Source organism: Patagioenas fasciata, chromosome 6 (genome assembly GCF_037038585.1).
Source record: "Patagioenas fasciata isolate bPatFas1 chromosome 6, bPatFas1.hap1, whole genome shotgun sequence".
Classification (NCBI taxonomy): Eukaryota; Metazoa; Chordata; class Aves; order Columbiformes; family Columbidae; genus Patagioenas; species Patagioenas fasciata.
The window spans coordinates 18,978,106-19,004,535 of NC_092525.1; the positions used below are offsets into that span (position 1 = coordinate 18,978,106).

The 26,430-nt window shown below is 40.9% G+C and overlaps 1 protein-coding gene across 4 annotated transcripts; it reads left to right on the forward strand.

Annotated features, from left to right (window-relative positions):
* The first annotated feature begins 1,882 nt into the window (after positions 1–1,882).
* Positions 1,883–21,216, forward strand: TM2D1 (TM2 domain containing 1). 4 transcript variants are annotated; one of them, XR_011739709.1, is made up of 8 exons: positions 1,885–2,232; positions 3,761–3,834; positions 6,041–6,149; positions 10,403–10,494; positions 13,563–13,636; positions 14,461–14,521; positions 14,877–14,995; positions 19,976–21,216. XR_011739709.1 is itself a non-coding variant. In XM_065842700.2 (7 exons), exons 1-6 carry the CDS (start codon positions 2,075–2,077, stop codon positions 14,985–14,987), a joined length of 618 nt encoding a protein of 205 aa, XP_065698772.2. In that variant the 5' UTR covers positions 1,891–2,074; the 3' UTR covers positions 14,988–14,995; positions 19,976–21,216. The 4 variants fall into 4 exon arrangements, 1 of the variants encoding a protein (XP_065698772.2); XR_011739708.1 differs by lacking the exon at positions 14,461–14,521 and adding an exon at positions 18,613–19,542 and having other exon boundaries at positions 1,888–2,232; XR_010651703.2 differs by lacking the exon at positions 19,976–21,216 and having other exon boundaries at positions 1,883–2,232; positions 13,999–14,521; positions 14,877–14,949.
* Positions 21,217–26,430: the final 5,214 nt, after the last annotated feature.

Consider the following 26,430-nt stretch of genomic DNA (forward strand, 5'->3'; position numbering starts at 1 on the left):
AGCTCAAGAAGATGGAATAAAAGCAAATTCTGCTAGTGCTAGTTGCAAAATACTGAACAGGTGCCATTTTAGTTGGAGTTAATTGCAAGAACTGTAGGGGCTTTCTACCTCCAAAACTCTTATGTTAGTCTGCTTTCAGATTTTTTAAAGATATATATGTACACACACATAAAATGGTCAAATAAAGCTCTCAAAAAATATTTTTTGTTCTGCTGTGCTGTTTCACCAGCTCATTTGCAGCAGCTCTTACACAGCTAATTGCATAGGCTAAGGACTACAAAAGGTTTAGAAATTAATCTCACCTCAAAACTTCAGACTGATTTCCCCTCTTCTTAGGGCCAGTTTTACTAAGCAGTTGCACCACAGCACATAACGTGCTAAGAACACGCCACTTCACCCTCCTTCTAAAAAATTCAGAGTTCAAATGCCCAGATACTTCCCAATCCTTCCTCTCAATTTTAACTAATGTAGTGCTCATAAGAATTGACAATTCTCTTGACAGTTACATACAGCAAGCTGTATATTTATCTGTCCAAAAGATGCATGGCAGACAAAAAAGCCAAGCACTTTTCTCACCAGTGCACCTCAGTCTCCATCTCAAAGGGCCAAGTTCATTACGGAGCACACTCTGGCCCTGGCCTTTTGCTCTCAGTTGCTGAAATAAGTATCAGTTTTTGTTTGCATATTTTGTCTGTTGAACTCCAGACTGCCAATTCAGATTACACAGATCTCCCAAAAAGCTGTTAGATGGCAATATTTCACATCACTGGCTGAGGTCTTTGTCAGCCATCCACACATTTTAAAATCCATGTTTTTACTGATTCTTTGCATATCTGAGACTGTGACAAATCTTTCATTGGTACCACACTCATATACAGGTTACTATTAATTCATTAAAATGATGACTAAGAAAACCAAAAGACTTCCAGAAGTACTGGCTAATGACAGTATTCTCTTAAACACTATATTGGAGCTGCTTTCAGCCTTGTTTGGTTTTGAGGTCCCTATTTACTTTTCAGGAAATACAGATGTACACTTCAAATAGTAGTGCTGTCTTTCCTGGGTATCTTTACCCTGAATAGTCTCTCCATCTTCTATAAACAGTCCAGGATTCCCAGCAGTTCATAACTGAAAACTGAAGCCTTTAAAAACAAACACTAGAAAACCATGACATAACCTTAAAGGAAGTGAGAATGTGAAAGGTTGATAATCACCACAAAACACCTTACAAAGAGTAAATGCTGAGGAAGATAAAAAGATTGCCTGCTCCGAGCACTTAGCATTCATTAAAACAATAAAAGAGAAAGCACTTTTAACAACACCGCCACAATTTTATGTGAAAATAAGTGCAGCTGGCCAACAGGCTGCAGAGGGGCACAAGCCACCCCTGCCACGCCTTTAACCTCTCCCATGCTTTTAAAAAATATTTCGAAATAGCCAACACACTCCAGGGACACCCACAGGTAGCAACACACTGAGGTAGAATTTCACCTAGTGGGCTAAAGTCACAGCTTCAGTGTTCGGGAGCGCAGGAAGGATGCACCTTCCCCTTCTCAGTATGTGTCCTCACCAGCCCCAGCCAGGCCTGTCCGCCGCTCTGGGCAGGCGGGGGAGGGGGTTGGGGCAAGTGAGGCCTCTCCGCAACACCAACACAGGGCTCGCATCCGAGAGCGACCGCAGCTCCCCTCCACTGGGATTAGATTGTTTAACACTTTCCCCTCACCGGCTCAAGAGCCAAAGAGCTAGCCTTTGTGGCCGACACCTTAAGTAGGGGCAGGTGGGCGGTGTCCTGTCAGGTGCTGATGGCGGGCGCGGCCATATTTACTCCGGGCACGACCTCGGCAGTTCCTCTGCTGAGGCTGTGTAAGCGCCATCTTGAGTAGGGGCACGCTCTGCCCTCAGCGCTGACTGTGTGCTGCCTCAGGAGCCATATTTGCTGAGGTCAACCTCCCCCAAACCAAAAATCTCTAACTAGCTCGCAAACAACCCGCAGGCAGGGTGGCCTTTCCCTGCGGCAGGGGCCGCTCCTTCCTGCAGCGCCACCGAGTCAGCTGACAGCAGTAGCGGCTCCATCATGGCTGCCCAGGCGGGGCGGCTGCTGGCAGGGCCGGAGCGGCGGAGCGGCGTGGTGGAGGCCCGGATCCTGCTTCTCCTCTGCTTCGCAGGCGCTGCCGTGGAGGAAACGGCGGGCACGGAGCCGCCGCTCAAGTGCGATGAGCTGAGGCTGGGGCAATATCCTCCGGAGCGGGGCTGGGGCGGGCGGTGGGGGCTCGGTTGCTATGGCGATGTGTCCCGGGAGGGCGGAGGAAGGCGGGTTCGGTTCCCTTGAGAGAAGGCAGCTCGTCCAGCCGCCCCAGGGGGGTTGGAGATAGTGGGGGAGAGGCCCCTGGCAGGACCGGGGAGCCGCTGGGTGACAGAGGCCTCGAGTCAAGAGCCCTGAGGCGGGTCTTCAAACAGAAATAAATTTCACAGGAGAGTCAATTATGCTGTTAAGCACTAGGGAGCTCTGGGGATCATCCTCCGTAAGTGCTCCAGAGACTGGATGCTCTCGCGTTGTTTATATTCATATAATTATTACATATCAATTACAATTTTTGAAAATTTTGACATACAATACATCTATGTTAAGGAATAGTTGATTATGTTCATTATAATTGTGTAGTTTCTTATGTAGAATACATCTATTAATTACTAGTTGAATATGAACTAAGCATTCTGCTTCTAAACAATGTATTACTTAATCTTCTGTCTCTCTCTTGCCACCCAGAAGGATCTAAAATTTGAAAAATATCTCCTTGTATTGCAGGTGGTCAGAAAGCATTTATCATGTCAATTGGTTAATGATGGGTACATCTTTTATAACTTAATCCCAGTATACATTAATTAAGCAGCTTCTCATCAGTCTCAGCTGGAAGGAGCAGGAGAGGGCACATCTACAGTGGCCTAGGTTTTTGGGGGTGGTACAGTGTGTGTGCAGGTTTGGGGTACCCCCCATTTTCAAAGATAAAACCCCATGGGATGAGAGACTCCTGTCTTCTGCCTCTCTACCTTCTTATTTTGTTTGCAGGACACTTGAGTGGTTTTGCAAAATGTTAAGTGTTCTTCCACAGCTCGCAGCAGCAGGCACAGGTGTTGGGCTCTCGCTTCGAGGCTCCCAGCTCTCTGAAGGCATCAGCCCTTCACCAGAAAATGTTTGTTGATGGTAGCTGACAGCTATTGATGTAGCTGCAGATGAAAAGTGTCAGGAAAACACATCTTGAAAAAGTGAACTTTATCTGCTTTACTTGGCCATGGGAGTTCAGACCCCTCGAAATTAGTCCCTGCTCAGGTTCTTTCTAGTTGGAATTCCTGACATTTCAGATGTTCCTTTTTAGGTGTTCTTCGAATTTTGTAGGTTTAATATTAACTGAGTGCTGCGATTTAAAGGTACTCTGATATTGAAATCAGGGTAGAAGACTAGGTTAGGCATGCTACCTTGTCTTTGAATACAGAGGCCATGACTGATAAACGTCGTAGTTCCTTTAGGTAGTGCTGACTGCAGCACTAATTAACGTGCAGCTTATGCAATATATTGGTGTATTAAATTGGATTAGCAGATTTGCTGTATGGTAATGCGCTATTCCTGTTTTGGGGATGGATAGGAAGGTAAGCTACATCAAGGTGTACCTTGAATCCTCAGCATTTGAAGAAGGTGGAATAAATTGCTGTTAAACCTGTTATAGTGTTTGACATGAGAAATGTTTTCCTCAATTACCTGCACATATGTGTGCGATGAGCCTAAAATAGACAATAGTACCCAAGAACCAATGAATTGTACAAATCACACAGCATATGGTAAGGACTTCTATTTTATTTCTATTTTCCATTTTTAGTGTTCAGTTTATGCCTTTTTGTATCTGCTAGATGAGTTTTATAAAACATGGGATTAGTAATATCATTGGCATGAAAACCTAAAACATTTGTGTGGATTGGATGCCTTACTAAAAAAAAAAAAAAACCAAAAAAACAACATACCATGTCTCTGGTACATTTATAAGTGAGGTTTCTGGTAAATCTCTTCAATGTATGTTCTATCCTCTAGGCTGTATCCTGCACTACTGTGATTAAAACAAATCATTCCTGTCATGCTGAGTTTTGCATACACTTATTAGAAGAATTGACATGTGACAGAACAGCCTTCAAAATTTTGTATTTTTTTAATTATTTTTAAGGAAGTGTGGTGCTGTCCATCATTATGAGTTTTTGGTACCAGGAGGCTCTGTTTTGATAGCAGTTGCATTTATTTTGATGTTAAGTTCTGATGTACTTTGGAGTACAACAGAAAAATGCTTAACTTGATCACTTGGTTTACTGCACATATTTAGCTTTTCTGATGTTCTTGGGCATTGAAATAAATGGTCTCTGTATAAGCTAATAGCACAACAGTTTTGCTTTATGTGCAGTTAATGTTTAAAATGCAGGTATGTGCTTGTTTTCCTTCAGATTTTTGTTTTCCATAAATGTTAAATAATTTTCTTTAACAGGATGCTCAGGGATAGTGAAGGTTTTCCAAATACTTCAGAGACTGGATGAAAGTGCTATACAAAATGGATCCTTTTTTAAAAGTTATTCAGTCCTTTACATGATCTTTGACATCATATCCCCCCCGATTATAAACCTCCAATCAGTGAGCAGAAAGAATATTTTGTAGTTTGAGATTGATCGCAACTGGAACTGTTAGTTGTCTCACCAGTTACCATGTGATTGTATTTAATACACTATACATTTGAACAGGAGATAAACTTCAGGGTGGAAAAAGTTGCTAAATTAATTAGTGTTATTTTCTGTGTCTGTATAGAGTATTTTACACACATAGCAGCTTTTACATTCTCCCCACAGTATTTGAGTCATTTCTGGACATTTTTCTGGGATCCATCACCCAAATAGGAGTCTAATTCAAAGCATCCAAGTAGCCTCGTTGAGTAGCAGATCTCTAGTCTTACAGGTGTGACACTGACAGGAAAACTGTGGCCCTTCCTATATCAATATGCTTAAACTGCTGTGGGTTTTTTCTAAATAAAACACTGCTTTCTTCATTTTTTTTTTTTTTACAAGAAAGGGTGCAATTTTTTTGTAATTGTCTTCAGTTAGGCACATTGATGAGTAACATCCATGTAGCCTATAGCAGTTAAGGCCAGACATAGCTTGTATTTTTTGGCTGTTACTGATACTGATGGCCTGAATTAATTTTTTTCTGTTTTTTGATCCTGATGCAAAGATACTTAACAAAATAAAAAAGCAAATCCTCGTCCTCTTGCCTGTAGGTATTATTGGAAAATCTGGAAAGAAATGTTGAACCTGGCTTGGTGTTTTGTTGGAACCAACCAACAGGACTCATAAATGCTGAAAACTGATAGAAAGTGGGTAAAGTACTGGGATTTTTCCCTTTAAAACAACAGACTTCAACATTGGGGAGTGACTAACATTCTGCTGATACATTGCAAACTTTCAGCAGATGTAACTTTCTGCTGTGAATTCCACTTTGGTTCTCTCAAGAGCCAAGCCTTAGCTTAGAATAATTTGGGTTGAAAGAGACTTGAGGAGGTCCTGTATTCCAGCCTCCTGCTCCAAGTGGCATTGGCACTGAATTCAGACCAGGTTGCTCAGGGCATTGTCAGATCTTGAAAACCTCCAAGGATGGTGATCACACCAACCTCTCTGCGCAACTTGTTCCAGAATTTGACTGTTCTAATGATTAAAATGCTTTCTGTATGTCAGGTTCAGATTTTCCAGTGACTTATAATGGAGCCAAAATGGAAATTGCAACAGAATTAGGGCAGCAATTAGGTTTGTATGTTTTGCTTAATATGTATCATGCAAAAAGACAAGTTAGTCATATGACTGGCTTCAGAACTTTATTTTTTTAAAGTTATGTGTCTGCGTGTGGTGCATATCAAGAAGGTTGCACAGTATAACTTCATTTCTGTATTTCACTTCTTAGAAAAACACTACAGTACACAATTTGTTACAGCTTAATCTCAAATAATTTTTGTGTCCTCAGTTCAGTGTCTGCCAGCACCAAATATTACTTGCAAAGATCACCTTGGCATAGAAAAAGTCTTTACAGGACACGAAGTTGGATTTTACAAGCCTATTGTGTGCCGCAATGTGTAAGTACACTGTGTTTTTTTGTAATAACTCATCTTTGTTCTTACATTGAGGTCTTTCTAAAATAGTATGATATCTTGACAGAAGGAAAAAGATGAGTAAGGCAGAATCATATACATGTTGCCCAGTACTTAAGCCTCTAATAAACACTGTAAGTGGTATAAGGATACCACATGCATGTTTATAAGTAAATCTGTCTCTGCCTTGGATGCTTTTCTTTGTTTGGTTATGTTCGTGTCTTTGCTTTACCTTAGTATTTCAGTTAATAATTTACCTTGACAAAATGTTGCCCCAAATGCTAAGGCTACATTTCACATACACTTAAAATCCACACAGGTGCTGAAAGGGGCTGTCTGGGACACCTCTCCAGCCCTTTCCCCACTGCCTTGGATCCGTTCCCCAGTTTGAGTCACAGAACAGTCGCTCCCAGTGCTGGTGCCAGCACGAGGCTGAGGGCAGCAGAAGGATAAGAGAGACTGGAGCAGGATGGACTGGGCTGTTCTGTGGCAATAATGCTTTGTGCCAGTTTAAATTGTGCCTGTCGCTGCAGCTGAAGTTGTAGTGTGCGTGAATATTGGAGGAGATTAAGTCTCTTTGTGGTTTCTCAAAAAAGCTCTTTTAGAGGAGCTGTTCTCTATTTTTAAACAACCTTTGTATTTAATCAAATCCTCTGTATGTTTTAAGAGCCTGTTTCTGAAACATGAAAATGATGGGCCTAGTTTTCCTAAAGCACCTTGTGAGCAATGGAGAGCTCTAGATAGCAATGAAGGTTCCAACTGGCCAGTGCTAATGATCAGCAAACACCTGTCATTGCCATGTGTTTCTCCTTTTTGTGGATTCATGCAGGAGCCTTTCTCTTTTGTCCTACTGGAATCTTTGGAAATTAAAACTCCAGTAATATTTGCTGGTTATTCCTTATCACACTAGTGGACAAATAATTCTGATGTGATACTTACTGCTCAATAATTTGCCTAACTCAGAAGTACAGCTCTGCCTCTTAGTTTCATAAATATTTTCTCTGTATTTAGTCTTCTCAATAGTCAAAGCTCAGCAAATTGAAGAAAACATATTATTACATCTAATCAAATTTAAATGCTAGCAAACTAGACTTCAGTCACATTTTTGTCCAGAAACAATTGTGTTTCAGCCCCATCTGTGATGGGTATGGAGAATATGATGAGCCATACTAGTTTAATAAAATTGCTTCGTCTTTGAATTAGACAGTAATTCTTATGTTTGGAGGTATTTGGATAGATGTTTTTTGGTCTAATATATTTTCTAGGAGCATTTTTAAAATGTCGATTCTATTTACATTTATTAATTGAAAAAACAAATCTGTGTAGGCTGAAAAGCCGTATCCTTTTTATGATGTCTATTACTTGATGGCGGCTATTATTTATGATGAAATAATTGATGGTTACGCTACCAAAAAGCTTGCCGTGGCTTTTCCAATCCCATGACTGCTCGTATGGCAGAAGGGGAAGAGGACCCTTCATGGGCTTGCTGAAAATTCCAGTAAAATTCAACTGTGAATGTGGGAAGATATATGTGAGCATGCCCTTGATAAAGCCCCAAAGCCAGTTAAAAATGGCAGCATGATTAATACTGCCATCCTTCATATGTACCCTTGTTTAAAAGGTGATCTAATCACTCTGCATTTTATCAGCCTTTTCTAGGCATTTTGAATGTTATTTGAGTGTTAGAAACATCATTTTAAGCAGGAATTTCCAGGTTGGTAATATAAGAGTAGGCCTGTCCTTTTTGCTGCTTTAGGGAGATTTTCAAACATCTTATCTGAGTTTTGATGGAAACTGTAATTGTGTTCTGGCAGAAATAACTGCACAGAAAAATTGGTTTGTGAAGGCATCTTACCAGAGCAGGATTGTCCCCACAGCATGGGGACAGCAGGTTCATCTCCAGCCCTCGCTTTTGGAAGGAGCAAATCAGCAAGGTATCCTTAGCCAAAACTGTGATTTAACAGCAGCCCAGACAACAGTTGTGGGATCCAGTTGTCTTAGAGAAAGACCAAGAGATGTTGTATGTTTGTATGTATGGGTGTGTTCGAGTTGCTCCTAGGACTAGTTCAAGGAAGAGCTTGTAAACGCCAATAAGGTTACTCCAGCAAAGAAGTACTGAGAGTCAGGATTGCTTTGGTTTGCTTTTAATTTGATTATTTGGAAGTAGATATTTTTCCAAATTCTAGAATGCCCGAAATTGGTACTCTATCATGTATTTTGCTTAGTATGTGCAGGCCCTGTTTCTGCCCATTGTTCAAGCATTGCTGTTTCAGGCAAGTAGCCCATGGATCGTTACCCTGTGACATGCGTGACACATGTGGACAGATCTTTATGCAGCGCTAAGAGACCCTGGAGGAGCCCAGAAGCCACTGTGGCTGACAGCAGTACCAGCGTGTTATCAGCTGGTGCGGGGGAGCTAGAAGAAAAAGTTTTTAATGTGGCAGCTGGAAGAAACATATGCAGAGGAAAATAAAGATTGGATGAGGCTGAGAAGCAAGAAAAATCAGAAGAGCAACTGAATATAAATGCCATCTTTTACCCAGTTGCAGAAATCACAGTTTAGATGCCTAGGATGTGTTATTTTGCTACTTGCTGGTTCAGTCTTCAGCATGTACACATGAGTAGATGCAGCCTCAGTACAGTATTAACATGCTTCCCCTTCATGCTAGGTTTCTTCTGCCCTTCATTTTGATGTTGACCAGGCTGCACAATGTTCTGCTTTTAAAAGCGTCTCATTGCATAGGCAAGCACTCAGTTTCTTACTGGTTTTGATTAGGAGCATCTCAAACTAAACTATGTTCCCACCTTGTATGTAAGAGCTCTTTTTATGCTTTAGAGTCCTTGGAGGGTTGTTGACACTTTGTAGTTGATAAACAATGTCCAACAGCTTACCTCAACTTGCAAATAAACCCATTAGTGTTCTGTACAGTGAAAACAAGACCGTTCTAAAGATGATAATTTATGTTACATTAGGTTCCAGGAATGCCCAGTATGTTCTGCGTTGCTAATAAGCACTAAGTAACAAATATTGAGGTAAGAGTCATGATTTAATCACTTAATGTTTCAAAATCAGTAAATCTAGATTATAAGCAAAAAGGTAGATCTTTATTTGGCCTTGAAAGTGCTTAATAAAGGTGCTTGGACCTTTCTCAGCTACTGTCTTTGTGAAACTCTGTTTTATTCAGCTGTCAACCAAGATTTTAGTTTGGGCTTATTAGATAATTGCTGGCACATAGTAGTACATGTATCAGAACAGTAAATTATTGAATATTTTTCAAGTTCTAATTACATTTGGGTTTGCTTTCCTTTGCAGAAGTTATCTGTTCACCAGTGCAGCAAAGGATGCAGCAGGTTCTATTATGGGCAGCTCTGTGTTTCCAGCTCCCTTATTACTGTAAAGGTCTCATCAGCAGTGACAAGGTTCCAGGTGTCTAAGTGGCCACATCACTCCAGCTGTTGGCAATAATAGTGCCAATGAGGCTAAATCTCAAAAAACCTTTTATATCTGTTTATTTTGTATGGCTAACCATGGGATGCTTCAAGGGTAGAGTAGATCTCTACCCTTGTACATCTTTGTACCATCAGCAGTTCTTTTCATTTGTGAGTTTTTCCCTTTAGAGTGTAGTCAGTGGGTACATGACTTGCCCTTTTTGTTGAATCCTTCCTGCAGCTTCTTCAGCCAGTGGCCACGGTTCATTTCTCCTTCGGATCTCATTGCAGTTTCTGTCTCTGTTGATATCCCACCTGTCTGTCCTGTTCCTCTCGATTTGCCCGTGTGTGAGACTAATGCCTACAGACAGTACACGTGCACCTCTTGGCTTTCTAGGCTTGTCTCGGTAGGGCTGAACTGTTAGGAAGTGCTCTGTAGAACTAGGAATGTGTCAGCAACTGAATTGTGTCTCTCTTGAGAAGGAATCATGATTTAGTTTCAGAATAATCTGTGTTCTGTGAGAGTATACTTGAGTTGCAACAGCTGAGGTTGCTTTATGGAGGATGCCTACTCCGTTTGAAACCTTAACATTATCAATTCTGTTTCTGTTAATTGAAGATAAATAACAAGGCTGTGTTGTTTTTTGTGTTTGGTTTTTTTGGGTTTTTTTTGTTTGTTTGTTTTTGGTTTTTTTTTTTTTTTTTTTTTAAGCTGAAGCAGCAGGCAAGTGAGTCACTACTTTAATTTTCAAAAGTACAAGTGAATGTATTTTGCAGTCATTGTCTACATTGCTGGTTTCTTTTGGCAGAAATGGATACTCCTACAAAGTGGCCGTGGCTCTGTCCTTATTTCTTGGATGGCTGGGAGCAGATAGATTTTATCTAGGCTATCCTGCATTAGGTAAGTTTATTTCTTATTTTTTTATTTGAGGTAAAGCTTATTGTTATGACTGAGTTGTATGTGTATATTTATATTTTGAATAATGAAGGCTGACAGTCACGGCTTTAATGTTTACAACTAGAATCCTTACTTTATTGTCAAGTAAGATAAAATCCTGCATTATCCTCAGCCTGCTATTCTGCTGGAGTGGGTGGTGACGAATGGATATATAATTGTCCAAAAGATAAAATCCTAATAAGCAACAATGACTATTGCTATTCATAGTTTTGCTTTCCATTTGCTTTGCATTGATGTTTACCACAGTGTTCTTTGTGAGGCACTGAAACAGAAGTGGTTTTTACTGGTGTGCCAGCTACTTTAAATGATACTTGATTTTACCAGGAAAAGAGTGGAGAGACTTTAAAGTAGATCTAGTGTTCTGGGATATGGAATTTATTCTGGAAAATGCATACTTTCAATATAGCTCATAGTATCAATAACAGTTCTGCGGAAGCTGAGACAATTAACAGGACCTACCTCTGGTCGGTGTTTTTGGGACTTGATTCCCAGCGTGATGGTGCCACTGACTCTTAAATAATGGAAGTACCTCGCCACGATAGAACTGCTTTCACCAGCTTTGCTTCTGAGCTGGACAAATGGAGTAAATATAAGTCTAGATAGCATGGAGCAATGATTTGGAAAAAGCTATGCATGTTACTGTCACTTCAGCTAGGAATTTTGAGTTTCTGTCCATTAAATGCAAACCCTTGTTACTTTTAATAACATTATCTGTCCTTCTTGATAAGCTTGTGTTAAGGTCTGTGTCTTTATTTCCTTGAGATTCTATAATTAGCACTTTGTCCATCAGTTTCATGAACAGATACATTTTTGGAAGTGGTCAGTAAGGTGCACCTTTGTTAAACCATTGGATTTGGAATAATAATTTGCAGTAATTATTTTGTAATGTATTGTAGTAGTAGAGATTTATAAATCCTCCATTCTTATATAGAAGTTCTTTATGGCTCGTGCTTTTTAGTTCGACTGGAATATACTTGTAGCCAGTAACCAAAGTGGAAAGACTTAAAATTAAACTCTTGCAGAGTTAAGTTTTTAAGCTTTTGGAAGGTAAAGAAGACAAAAGCAAATAGACAAGAGGAGAATTTTTTTTTTAAATCAATAAGTTGGATTCCTTCACAGTGGTTGGTTGGGGATTTTTCAGGTCATCCGTGCCTTGGCAAAAAATGGTAAAGAAAGATAATAGCGTTGAAATATTTTTTTGCAAGTGTAATGAAGACTGTAAATGCTTTTGGTTTATTTCTTTCCTTCTCTTGCTTTAAGAGAACACAAATACAAACAAGCTATTGAATATGAAGAAACCAGGAAGGCAACCTCTTCCTCTCCCACACACTGTGAACTAAACCATAAGTTATTCCTGCCTAAGAACACTGGTTTTTCCCTCCATGCTACAGAGCAGTTTATTTTCTCAGTGTGATCTGCTTGTGGGGAGGGAAGTGAGGAGGAGCTGAAAAATCCACTTTACACTGCACTCCAGAAACATACACCGGGTTCATAAACAGTTTTTCTACGTCTAGTAATATAATGGAGCAGCCAGTTACTCAGGTAAACTGGAGCTGCTGCTGGAAGCAGCAATGGTAATGGGTCAAGACCAGAGCTTAAGAGGAGATGATATAAGGAGCGTCACAAATAAATATCTTAAATGATGACTGCACTCAGTGCAGATAACGATGAAGTAAACTGTTCACCAGAGTTTATTTAATCATCCTGTTGTTTACTAAGGCTGACATTTTTTTAGGTGACTTGTTTCCTCACGTTTGGTTGCTGATCCCCAGGCTGACTGCACCTGCCTGTTGCATGTCTCCCGCATCAGCTGCTGGGAATAAGTTGTTTTAAACAATTATATACTTGGGGTTTTGCACATTTTAAGTGGCATCACTTCAGTTGTAATACACTCGTAGGCTTTTCTTCTAATCCACTGAAAGTCTGTCCTGATATTACTCTTTCATCTTTGTGCTCATTAGGTGTATTTTCCCTGTTCTGACTACTATGTCATTCAATGGAGAGATTAGAAATTATCAGCCTGGATTTTATAAATCAGGGCAGTTTCGTCTTCTCAACCCTGGGAGCTTTATCCAGAGGGTGGGATGCTCCTCCCGCAGCTGATACGCAGTTGCTGGCCCCTTGGCTCCATCCGCAGCCTCAGGACCAGGGGATAGAGAGGAGGTGGTTTGTGGGACACATGCCTGCTTCGGAGAGAAGGGGGAGCACAGATATTCTATATATTGTATTCCTTACTATGTATATAGTACTCATTGTATTATATCAATTGTACAAGAAGCTGCTGATATTTAAACAAAATAAATAAACATTTTAAGACAGTCTCCTTCTGAAGACATTTTCCAAATGAAGTCTGCCTTGCGTGGCAACTTCCAATGAAACATTTATCTGTTAGTTGCTATCCCCGTATATTTTCTATTAATCTTTCATTTATTCGTACAAAAAATAACATTTTTGAATACTAGTTTAAAAGTGTTTATATATATGTATATTGAAAATAAATTCCTATTTCAGCAAAACATAAAAATGATACAAAGGATGGTTCTCCAAAGTAGCACATTCTAGAAATTAAATCAGTATGTGCTGCAGCTCATGAGATGGTAGAAAGTCTCTTTCTATTCATAAATAATTTTGCAGCTCAAGTTGGGATTTTTTTCTGTCTGTGCCTCAGTTAAAGAATGGAAAATTTCCAGTAACTTGATTGTCAACTTCTGCCTTTTCTTGTTTAAAAATATTTGTCTGATTAAAAAAAAATCACTAATGTTTAAAATCTTTGATGTATTTTCAGGATGTAGAAATATTAATATGCAGTTTGTTTTTTTCCCCTGATAATGAAAGATCTTTAACTTAAGGTCTGTTTCTAAAAAAAAAAAAAAAAAAAGTATGCATTTTTTTAATATAAGTTTTCTTGGAGGGGATGAGGAGAGAGCTGGGATGCGACTGCCACCAGAAAACTATGGACTTCCTAGTGGCTGTCTTAAAGCTACAGTTACATTTTATTTTTTCTTTTTTAGGTTTGTTAAAGTTCTGCACCGTAGGATTCTGTGGAATTGGTAGCTTAATTGATTTCATACTTATTTCAATGCAGGTAAGTCAGGGCTTTCAAAACAAGATACAAATCTGTGTTTGTTGGAGCTTTGATTTGATTGCTCTTCTTTGTTAGCATTTTAGCCTTAAGAACCTTGGCATATTGAAAAATCAAGGCATTTAGTTTTTCTCCGTTTGTGGACTGATGTTGTAGAATATGGATACAGAATATAAATGTATTTGTTGTTTGAACTAAAAATTAGATTAGCCACCTATAAATACTTGTAACGAATAACTCAGAAGCTACAGCACCAAAAATTCACTTTGTCAGAACCCATGAGTTCTTTGTGTGACACGAAGTGTTGGACTTTGCATGACATGTCCTGCTGTCCCTAGAATCCCGTGTTTGCCTGTGCTTTATAGGACGGAGCGCATCACCTGACATGTCCCCGCAGCGTGCAGGAGGAAAGACGTTGCCACTTTTGTTTCTGCCTCTCCTCCAAATACAAGTCCCACGTCACCCGAGAGCTGTAACTGTAGGATTCATGATGTTGAAATCCCCAGCTGGGGTGATGTCTTGTGACATCATGAAAGTGCCAAGTTGTCTTATTTTGACATTGCATCCATTTAGCGTGAATGACAAATTGCCTATGATGGACTTAAAATGCATTGTGGGTACAGGAATTGTTTATGTGGTTTTATAGAAGAATATTTTTGAAGTATAGATCTTTGTATATGTGTCTTTTAAAGTAAATGCATTCTGAAATTTCTTTCTATGCTGTCAAAATTATCTTGGCTCAGATCACTTACAGACACAGTTGAGAGTATCTTTCATCTCTCCTTACTCATCTCCCTGGTGACCCCACATCAATTTATCATTTCCAGAACAAAAAAAAAGCCATGATCTTCACTCCTCTCCATTCCTTACCTGTGCAGTATTTCAAAGGTACTTGTCATCAACCTAATTCTCTCCTGCCTGCCCTCCTTTGTTCAAGAAAAGAGGTTTGGAGCCCCCTCATTTATTAGCCTGATTTTGTGACTCAAATCCTCATCAACTTAACCCAGCACCAGTGCCTGGCTGTGTAATTTGGTTGATTAGAAGCCCTAGGGACATGTTCCTTCTGAGACAGTGCTCGCTAAAATAGTTATACTACAGCATAACTTCAAAATAAATCTAGTTTCTGTTTGACTAATTAAGCATGACTAATTTTATGATGGGAAAATTAGCAGTAATTGAGACATTAGCACAAAGTGTATGTTTCGCTTCATATTGAAAAGTCTTGGTTCTTTCTCCCTTGTAGATCGTTGGACCTTCTGATGGCTCCAGTTACATTATAGATTACTATGGAGCCAGGCTCACGCGGCTCACAATTACCAACGCAACCTTCAGGAAAATGCAGACCTATCCTTAATCCTGGCAGTAAGTGTCACAAATGCAGAGGTGCATTTTGTTTTTACAGATGGATCCAGTTGTCCACTGAAACTGCTGATGACTTATTAATTAGACTGTGTCAGAACTGAATATTAAATATACATTGAACAAAGATAAAATATGAAAGTTCATCAAGTGAGTGTGTTTATCTCAAAGATGCCAAGTTTCTTTAAAGCCTACGTTAAGACTGGTGCACAGAAAGCTTTGTAAACCTGTTTTTTTCCAATTCAGTGTTATGTGATATGTCAGGTTATGAGAGTAAACCACAAGTAATACTTTGTGCTTAACATCAATTCTTTCCTTCACGCAAGAAAGATGTATTTTTGGAATACTTGCTCACGTGCGTTTTACTTGTGGGTTCAAAGAGACAAGAACACTCTTTCAACTTGGTTCCCTTGCCTGATATTTGTTGCAGCTCCCTTTTTCCTCTCTTTCACTGACTGCTTTTTGTTCATACCAGTTTTCCTTCCTGAAATACTTTCAGAAACAGCCAGGAAGTGGATGGGAAATAAGTGTTCGAGTCAAATAAAATCCCATGGTGAAGATCATCCTGTGACTTGTCTACTTTTTAGGTTTTAATCCCAAAGCTGATAATATACCTTTGAAAATAGGAAGATACTATGGGTACTATAATAATAAAAAATATCCTTGGACACACAAGATCACATGAGATTTCATTCTAGAATGTATCTCCGTGTGTACAAATAACAGAGGGCTTGGCTTAATGATTTCAGCAGTCCATCTTGTGCTTTGTTATTTGTAAAATAATACAGGAGCTATTTTGTGTGAATCAGACAAAAATATGATGAGTTATAAGGTCCATCAGATAGTTTGTTAATCCCAGAAACCAAGTAGCCAGCAGAAAGAAGGGCTAGCTATTCCAAGTAACAGTGTTTCTGTAGAAATGGAAGATGTGTGTCAGCGTTCCAGGAAACGAGAGCTGCTGTGGGATTCTTTCATCCTCTTCTCTGGTTTGTGATACTGGTCCATGTTCTCATCAGAACTGCACTGCTTTGTCACAGCAGTCAGAATGAAGCCACAGGTGACAACAGAGCAATATTTTAGCAAAATTTTATTTCTCTTCCCTTTAGATGGCATTCCACTTGATCATCTATCTTCTGCTAACAACTTTGCACTTCTTTCACAGCTGTCTGCTTTCTCTGTCAAGCCTTTTGGAAATTAGTGCCACAGATAGTGTAACCTTTGGAACTTGGCTGCTGTTGGAATGATGTTCTGTATCTGAACATGCATCTCGGTGTTTCTCTGGGCTGTGTAGTTGCCCAGCCGAGGTGTAGAGAGGGTTAACTGAGTGAGCAGATCGTGCTGCAGGGCCAGGAGAGAGTTAGTGAGGTCTTTGTTTTCATCTTGTAATTGTCAGATATGGCATGTTTACCATAAGGGCTGCAAAAAGTGTGATGCAAGATGTAAAGCTGTCCCACTGTGTTAATAATAAATTGGCGACAGTAATATTTATCAAAATGTCTGTCCTATGATGATTTTCTGTGTTGCTGCCTGCTTTAGCATTCTCCTGTCGATCAAGTTGTCCATCCGAGTGTTTGTGTAGCTGTGATTGCTCTGACTGCACTGGAATAATCTTCTGTCTGGATTGTTTTCCCCAAAACAGTTGCAAAGCAATAAAACTCATTAGACTACGAGTCCGTGTCGTCGTCCTCCCCCATTCCCAGATAAAATGATATTTGCTGGCCTTGCAGATAGTGAGGAATCCTCTTAACATTCCTACAAGACAGAGAAGTATTATTCTGTATCTGTAAAAAATAAAGAACATAAAAAGTAAAGCCCAGAGTTCAAAAAAAATAATTTGAAGTGCCAAGCCTTTAAAAACCTGTGTAAAGCTGTTCACTGAAGATGCTGCAGATTCAAGCCATGAGTTAAATCCAAATCTTCCCTAAGTACCAGTGCAGTTCAGTTATGCACAAATGACTCTATAAACTTGTCCTTTTTTTTTTTTTTTTTTTTTAAATGCCCATTCTGGGATTTTCTGCCATGTGCTTAACCGTGATCTGAGAGAGCAGTAGCTGGTAGGAACATTCAGCTCTGGGCACTTTGCATTTACTCACACAGTGCAAAAGAAGTTGTACTCTAGGAGTGCTCAATGTACTAATGAATTACTCTGGATTGTATTTGTTCAGTTGCATCAACTTGTGCATCTTTCACTTGTGTTTAGAGCTTGTTTTCCAAAAGACCAGATTTAGAGATATTTTAGAACAATCTCTCTGACTAGTCATTCCTCCTGCGATTTAAATCACAACTCTGCTATGGCAGCTCCTGTGACAGTATTTTGTTACCCTCACCGCTTCCCTCTCCACCACCACCCACTACTTACTACATGAAGATCTCACTTCTGCTTTCAGGACCTGATAACACCTTAAAATGTTAGGTTTTATTATGTTTCCAAAGATGTATTTCTGCATGTCTGCCAGTAAAACTTCTCAGCTCCACAGGAAGGTCTTTGTGTTTGAAATGCTCTGTTAGAATTTTTTTGGAGAACATCTGTTGTCACCCTATCAAGAATTGTTTCCTTTGTTCCTCAAGAGTATATTCAGTTAGATTTGCTTACACAGCTATGTCTATTTGGTCTTCTTGCGTCTCTTCTCAGTGTTTTGTGGGGTTTTTTTCGGTTTTAGATTCATTAGGTGTTTAGTCTATTTCTGTACCAAGAGCCTGTCCTGTTGCTTGCTCTGCAGTTTTCAAACCTGTTTCCTCCAGAAAATGGTGTTGAATACAGTAAGGTAGGGTGCTTAAGCACCCAGCTGGGGATATGCCAAGGATGAGATTTTGCAGGCATCTATGCATTTCCATTGCCTTATAGAATTGTCACTAATTGTGCGATTGCCTATTAATTCCTTAATACATCATACAGTCTTTCAAACTCGTTGCTAACTACTTTGACACTTTCATTATTATAAATGGTGACTATATGGCTTCTTTAAGAAATGCATCATTTTAATTCATTTAAATCATGCATTTTAACCAGCTACTGTCTTCTGGGTTCACCCTGCATCAGAGTCTGCCAGGAGGTGAAGCACAAGAGATTATTCCGTTTGCATCTTCTGCCTGGATCTGAGGAGAAAAAAATACCTTAACTTTAAGCATATGCTTAAATGTTTTGCTAGACTGAAATTTGATCAAGACTCTTCCCGCTTTCTTCTTGTCAATCAATCTGTGTTACCCAGAGAACCTCCCTAATCTCTGTGAATTACAAGAGAAAATGGCATTCTGTATGGAAAACTTAGTGCTGACAGTGTGAATGGCTGATAATATTTGATACGGTGACAATATTTTTCACCTCAAAGCTGCTTTTTGCTTACATTTGTTCATAGATCAGCTCTGTTCGTGCATCAGGTACCTTTGGTCATCCTGACACAAGTTCTCATGTACCTCTAGGAGGAGTTGGACTCTCCAGAGCTGCATCAAGTATGTAGAAATGTGAGAGCACCAAATCAGGGACTCTTTTATGCATATGAAGCAAAGACACTTTGGGAAGCAGTGGATGACACTAAGAGGGGGTTGTAGGCTTCAGTTTCTGCAGAGAGTATGTCTGAAACTTAAAACCGTGTTGTCTCTTTGCCTTCTGCTTCCTGAAGGTGGAGCCAAACCCCCTATCAGATCTCCGAATCTTCTGAAGTTGCTCCTTATCGTGCAGCAAAGACTGAGCACTGGGGTATTTTTCCCTGCACGACAGCGAAGTCTGGAAAGTGGATGTGAGGAGTCTGTCTGACCAAGATGCATTTTGCACTGTGTTCACTCTCTAGGCCTAAAACTGTAGTGAAGGAAAAGAAATAAAAGAATAAAAAGGGCAGTCTCAATGTTGTTTACACCCATGTGAGAAACTAGATAAACAGAAGAAACATAAACATAAGAAAATGTTGAAAAAATACTCCTTGTCTCAAACACCAACTCAGGATTTCTGATTCTTACTCTTTGTGCTTCATTAGAATCTCAAGCATACTCATGCTTCGATAATTCTCCATTAGATGTTTGAATGGCTGCTTTCAAGACTGCAGTGCTCTCTCTGAGAAGCGCAGTTCTCAGGCGCTGCAGATGCGTATGACACAGCAGAATTTTAGGCAGTATAAAAATTATAAAGATCAGTTTCCATTACTGTAATTACTATATAAATCCTGTATTTAAGAGGCTTAGAACAGGCCTGTTTAACCTGAGTTTGAGCTGAGGCTTGGTCCAAGTCTGCTAAGTTGGACACCAAATTATTTTTTCTTTTTTTTTTTTATTTTCTCTTTTCTCTGCAGCATCGTAACTTAGTGGGGAGCGGGGTGGGGAGGGAGATGGATCCAGCACAGCCTCTGCACTCTGACAAGGTGGTGGCTATAATTTGGCAATATACCTGTCCCCAACCAACAGCAAGATGAAATGAGATGTACGTTTTGTTACATCTGAAAAGTATTGTTTCTCCCCTTGGAACCTGTGGCTGCTTCTCTACCCCAGCTGTGCTCCAGAGCAGGTGTGGGAGACGGCTCGGAGGCAGACGATCCACAGACGCGACTAGAAGCGCTTGGGTAAACAGGCAGATCCTACGCGATTCGGAGGGCTGTAGCAGTAATTCCTGGGTTTGGGGGGATTTTTTTTGTGTCATTTGCACCCCTTCAATGAAAGCAAAGGTGTTGGCTGCCCTGGTGCTTCACCTTGGGGTAGCTGAGATACCGGGAGCTGCCTCCAGCTGCCTTTTCAGTCGAAGTACTCAAAGCTGAGGAAGGAGTTGGCAGCTCCACGTGCGGAGGTTGGGGATCTCCTGCTCCATTGCTTAAGCATGCCAGACTCTTAGCTGTAGGCCAGGGAGCAGCTTTGATATGGATAGCCATCCCTTGCTTAAAAGAAAGTCTGGCACAGCATTTTCCATGTCGTGAACCTGTTCTGCAGTGGGTGCTTTGCCTCCGAGTCAGTAGAGCCGTAGGAATGAATTTATTCATGTATTCTGTTTCCTTTATGCAGAGTCTTCTTCAAAGTTCCTTGGGTTTACCGTGGGGAAAACATGGTGAGAACATGTAAGAGGAGCTCGCTGCCTGCAAAGAGCTGGAGGAGTGTTCACCTTGAGCCTGAGGAGACTGCCCACCATATGGATTGTGTTGGCAGAGGCAGCAGCCTGGGGAATGCAGAGGTGGGGGGTAATTTTTAAGGCTTTCGTTCCATGGTCCCATTGATTATAACCCTATTAAGAGGATGATGCATGTGACTTTTAAGTTATTTTGTTAACTAAGTGTAAGCAATGGATGTGTCATGCTAACAAACACAATTGCTGGTGTGTCTAATACAGTGTGCAAGTACAGTACAGTGAATTTAAAAGGTGGTGGTAATCTAAGAATGTTAAAAGGGAAATGTATGCCTGGGGGGGGCGTGGGGGCTGGGGAGAAAAACGACTTACTTGACATTCACTGTCTTCCTCCCAGCTCCTTTGCTAAAGTAGGAACAGAATCGGAACAAAAAAATGTTTGTTTTACAGCTGTACCAAGTTACGGCGTGGACTCGTGCTCCCCCCCTCCTCTCCCACTTGCATCAAGTACATCCTGTACTTTTGGCAACATGTTGACTGGATATTTAAAAGCTGTGAACTGTTCTGAAAGTTTCACATACTGGGTTATGGGCCATGTGTGTTTGATCAAAATTCAATTACTGCACTGTACCATGCTTGGAAACCTATCATCCCAAGTTATGAAGTATGACGAAATAGGCTAATCTAATTGGTTCAGTATGGGAGCAGTATCAACCAAGCTTGTTATGATAAATAGCTTCCTGTGTTAAAGGTTCTCTAGAGCTTAAGTATCTTGGCTCACCTCCCTCTACAAAATAAGAATAGTGTTCCCTGGGAACAGTTACATCACTGTCCCTCTCCTACATTCACAATTAAAGGTTTGTGGATTTTTTTTTTCGTCTTGCTATTCACTGAATAGATAAACCATGGCTGTCTACCCCATTCCCCACCTCCTTCTTCCCCTTTCCTCAGGTTCGCTCGTGTCGTGCTGACCGTGACTCTGCCTGTTCTATTTCAGGGCTAGGTAAGGCAAGCTTGCCAAAACCCAGCCTGGGCTGGAGGCTGGGCTTTGTGCGCTGGTGTGTCAGTACATATGACAAGTCTGTTTGTACAAGGAGTTGGAATTTTTGACGTTAAGTTAAACATGGAAGCACTTTAATCTTTCTAAGCGTCTAATAAAAGAACTTACGTATGGTGAATTTCATACCTATGGATGTGCTATTATCTTCTTGAAACGGAAATCTTAGTAGTTAAACGCAAATCCAGTGTGCAAGTGTTGGATTATGACTAGGGAAGGGCTCTGTTCTAAGCCTGGATTTGTAGTCACTAAATTTGTCACTAAGACAGTGAGCTGTCTGCCATGGATGATACTGGCTTCATGATTTTATCTGGTCCATCTTTGGCAAGAAGTACTTAGCTCGGATTTTGATGTGACAGTAATAGACAGTGTCAAGGAGAAAAAAAACACCACAGAAAAGTGGCTCCTTATGCTCTGGGGATCCAATTTTTTTCCTTTCTTGAACCGCACTCCCATGTGCCTCCTAACTCAGAGATCCCCTTCAGGCAAAATCGTTCTGTGATGATCGTTTTACAGAGACATAACATAGGCCTGATATTGCAAGGGCCTATAAGATTGGTGAAATTTCTCCTAATAATAAAGATATTCACTTATTTAAGGGTTGGTAGAATGAGTCCTTATGTAAGTGAGTCTTCGTATTAGCCCCAAGACTGCCTAATACCTGGATTAAGCCTGCATGGTGATTAATGCCTATTTACTATATCTGTTATCCCACTGCATTTTGCTCTTCAGCCTTGATTAAGCCCTTTGCTTTACCATTTAAAATGTCCTGCTTAACCTTCTGCTTACAAACGTACATTGTGCTGAGGTCTGCATTTTTAACTAGAACAAGTTCTACCATAAATAATAGCATTTAATTTTAAAGTGCAACAGCTACAGTCAGTCCTTGATTAAATGACAAAGAACAGCAATAGCAAATGGGAACACAGAGTTTTTCACAACAAATGTCTGCATCCACGTAAAAGAAAAAAATATACCTTCCTGCTGCAGATTAGCACTTTCTGTGCAGTTCTTTGTTTTACATGTTTAGAGAAAATTATTACCGAAAGAGCCTAAACAGTGACTCTCCGCAATTTCCCCAAATATCTTTTGAAGGAGATAAACTAGATTAATCTCCCTTTATAAAGTTCCCACAAGAAAGCTCAGAGACGCAGGAGCTTTACCTTCAAAAATAGAATGTGACTGTAGGCACTTATGCTAATCTCTTTTTTGGCAAATCAGCTTTTTTTGTATTGAATCTTGCTTGATTGAATAGCACTGGATCTGCCAGAGTAAATGCTATTATCAATGTACAGTAATTAAGGAAATAGTCCTTGTCACTCCAACAGTGACCAGGCAGTGCCTTCTGTAATAAAGTTAAATGATAAATAAATTTCTTCAGGGTGTAGATCCTGGACTGGGGGAGCTCTTGACATGCAGTAAAATAGCGCAGCGTAGAATTGCAGGTGACGGGGAAAAGTATAATGCCCGTGGAATTCATGCTAAACACACGTTTGATGCTAAATGTCTAAATAGATGCTCAGCCTAAAACACATAATTGTTTAATTTGTCATGTAATTTCCTGACTCTGGGCAGTTGAGCATCTCCCAGGCTCCACCCTTAAAAAATGTGTGTGAGGGAGAGGAGGGGGGAGACCCTTCCATCATTCCCCAACTTCAAAGATCTTTTCCCCCTTCAGGCATCAGCCTGCACAAACGATAAACCTTGCCTTAAGATCAGCAGAGCCGGGCTCTGCCAAATCCATTTGGGGAGAGAATTTCAGTAAAAAGGACTTGTCATTCCTTCCCCCGCCCTCCTGCTTCACTTGAAACTTTACAGCCTAGAAGTACTTGGGTGAATCGCAATTGTTCCTGCAGCACCCGAAGACAGAAATTCCCCAAGGAGAGAAAGAGAGAGAAAAAACCTTTGGATGTCTTCTGTATTATAACCTTATCGCATGCACCAAGAAATGTAAAATGTAGTCAAGTAGGGTAATTCTCAGATACCAGAAATGCTGTTTAATAAGCAGGGAGCCCTGATCTGCTGCTGGAGTTTTCTCAGCTCCAACCCCACGTGGAAATCGTTGCAGTAAAACTGCTCTGGCCTGAGACGTGCTGAGCTCTGCACTGGGTAGCAGGGATCTTTGTGTCCAGCGGCAGTACGTGCAGAAGATATGTTGTTCAATGGGCAATAAATAACAAGGGAAGGTATTTAATCAAGTGTGCTGGGAAACACTGCTCACGTTAAAATACACACATTTTAAAAGATACGGCTGGGGAAGCGAATGCTTGAAGGGACGTGAGGGAAAAGTGCAAGAGTCCATAGTGAGGCTGCTAAATTTCGTCCCACTCCTTGTACGACATGTGCAGAAAGATTCTGGCCTCTACTCTGATTTTCCCCGGCAGCCTGTGTCTTATCTAAACGCTGTATAACAATTTTCATATTTCATGAATCTGGCAGTTTTGCTCGTGTGTATGTTACGGGGGATTTTAACATTCCCTGCAACACTCTGTTTTAATGCATTGACATTCTGAAGGCTGGGCATTGTAACCTCGCCATTAAATCTTTGACACAATGAAGTGTCTTCTAAATAAAATAATTCAGAGGGATCGATCCAGTGAACTTCAGGGTGCACCTTTTCAATTATTTCTTAAAGATGGCAGTGTTTTGTGCATATTGAGCGCTAGATTTGTGGGACTGGCAGGGAGGGGAGTCATGTCTCGTGAACAGACCTGAGCCCCGCTCCAGCAGCATCTCCCAGAAACGCTGGAGGGGAACGAGTGCATGAGCCCTTCCCGAGCTTCCCGCACCACTCCGAACTTGGCTTTCCTGGATCCCGGCCTCTTTTCCATGGTACATAAAACATTAATGCTCTATATATTGTTCCGAAAGATTTTTTATTTTTTTTACATAGCCCTATCTCGACCTTCAGGACTGGCTGTTTGAATCTGAGCAGAAGTGCTCTGGTTAGAATTCAAAAAAGGAAAAAAAAAATGACAGCCCAGGCGGCGGGTTTTTTAATTGAGGCATGCCAAATACCACAGGCAGATGCTTTTTCATCCTGTAGCTCCTGGATACGCGGTCTACTTTTCGGTTTCAAGGACAAAGGAAACACTTATCCAATTAGATGAGGCATGAGATTGTGACATACGGGCTCTTTCCTTCAATAAAAAAAAAAGTTGGAAAAAGATATTTGACCCTAAGTCAATAAGTGCTATTAAAATAATGAATACTCCATAAATCCAACTGTATATACAGCCCGTGCTCAGAGCTGTGCTGGTTTTGTTGCTGAGGAAGCCGCGAGACCTCCCAGGCTAGAGCCCCGCACAACTCGCTTGTCCAAATCTCATTTCGAAGGCCTTACTTTTAAAACAGGATCTACAAAAGTGTAAGCCAATTAAACCGCCAGGCAGACTTGTGCTATCTTCTCCTGGCTGACGTCTCTATTGAGTCAGCCTGGGTGATATCAAACATGATCTGGTTGTCAGAACAGCTGAATTTCCTCCACAAGCTCAGCAGTGGCAAGGGAACCTCTCACTCCTCTCCCAAGGCTCGTAGAAGCCAGTTTTTTCCTAGAAATACTGTTTGCCTAAGGAAATGTGGCTTATATCTGCTGTCGGGAGGAAATGGTTAATGATTTATCCACGTTGCACCTGAATCTGAAGCGTTCTAGAAGCACACTTGAATTTCTGCATGAGGAGCATCACACGTCCTTGTCGGAAGCTGGATATGTCAGGGTCTGTGGCATTTCACTCCCTGTATCTGGAGACAGGGGCAATGGTTAAACTTCTGAATAATTACAGCTCTTCTGTTTCCAGCCTCAGAACTGTGATGTGTTTGCTTTAGTCTTCATAGTTTACCAGGCAGCTGAAACTGCTGACTGACAAGTGCTGTGAGTTTCTGGTCCTCCAGACGACTGAGGAGTTTCCTCCCTCCTCCGCCCATTGTTCATAGGGTTTGCTTTGCAGAAATTGTTGAAATTGGTGTTATCAACACTGCATGGAGGACTTGAGTCTCAGGTGCTGAGAATGAATGTTGTCTGTTTAATGACATCAGTTTACAATGTGATCTGCTTTCTGTCCTTCTTAACCTAGTGTTGCTTCAAGTGAAATTGCCAATCTCTCCTCAAACCCAAGCGATGCGTGGGGCTGACGTTCCTCCTGCCACCCGCAGAGCTGGTAGCACCCAGAACACCGCTGAGCCTCCCCTGGGCCCCTCTGCCCAGACCCCAAAGGTCATTGAGACCACTGGGAGCTGAGATCGATAGTGTGGCTTTACTTTAGGCTCTACTGCCTTAGGCCAGCTCAGTGCTCTCCACAATGAGCTAAGACTTCGTATAATCACATCACTATTGCTCCCATTGCTTTTAAGAGAGCTTGTACAAAACTCTTTATTTCTGCAATTTGCACGCCCGTATCACCATCCAGAAAACAGTGAGGTGGGGAAAAAACACCATGAATTTTCATCACATGGGTATTTCTGGCACAATTTACATCATGACTATGTCCCTGATGAGGAGGAGCAATAAATACCCTCTGCAGAGCTCAGATTGCAATGGATGGGAGAGGAAACAGCGGCCCGAACGGTGTCACATTCTGGAAACCTGACCTGGAAAGAAGGATCCACAATTAACGAGATGGGTAAGGGAGTCTCTGCGTCTTAGCCCTTTGATTATCATAAGAAGAAAGCGGGTGCCAAATAGTTTTAAAACATCCCATGTGTTATCAATGATTTTTCTGTTGAGAGGAAGAATTCAAAGGGCTGCTATTGGCATTCTGGGCAGAGAGGGAGTGGATCCATACATTGCTGCAGTAAACTTCTTTAGCTCTTTGCAATTCACGTCTGATCTCTGCTGACCTTTTTTTTTTTTAATCCTAATTAAACCTTTAGCTTGCAAATGAAGCATTTCCTACCTCAAACTGCTATATGGCAAAGGAGGAAATTCTACCTGCAATTTATAGGAGTTGCCGGTGACCTGTCTATCAGAACCTTTTCTAATTGATCTCTCTTTGAATTAAATTTGACCAAGTGCTTTCTCTTAGGTAAAAGAAGATAAGACTATCCTTAAAAGCAAAGCCTGGTGTGACATGGTGGCTGGAAGATAACGATCCATTTTGTGCAGGTAGTGAGGACGATGAAGGCCAACTGCCTCCAGCACCCAAAACCTCTGCTTTTCTCATGCAGCTCTTTTCCCAGAGCGGTGTTTGTTTAAAGAAGCTGCTGTTGAAGGGGTGTGCATGGGGGTGACTCAGACTGCAGAGGGAATACAAGCCTGCCCATGCTCCTGGCCTGGTTTTGGAGCTGGATGATCAACCAGGTTGCTTATGCCCATGATCCTCTTCCAGCAGCCTTTGAAGTCCC

Excerpts from the sequence above, each read along its gene's own strand:
- TM2D1 (XM_065842700.2), top strand. The coding sequence starts at position 2,075 with ATGGCTGCCCAGGCGGGGCGGCTGCTGGCAGGGCCGGAGCGGCGGAGC. Across the intron at positions 3,835-6,040 it reads TACAAATCACACAGCATATG|TTCAGTGTCTGCCAGCACCA; the intron begins GTAAGGACTTCT and ends TTGTGTCCTCAG. Across the intron at positions 10,495-13,562 it reads TCTAGGCTATCCTGCATTAG|GTTTGTTAAAGTTCTGCACC; the intron begins GTAAGTTTATTT and ends TTTCTTTTTTAG.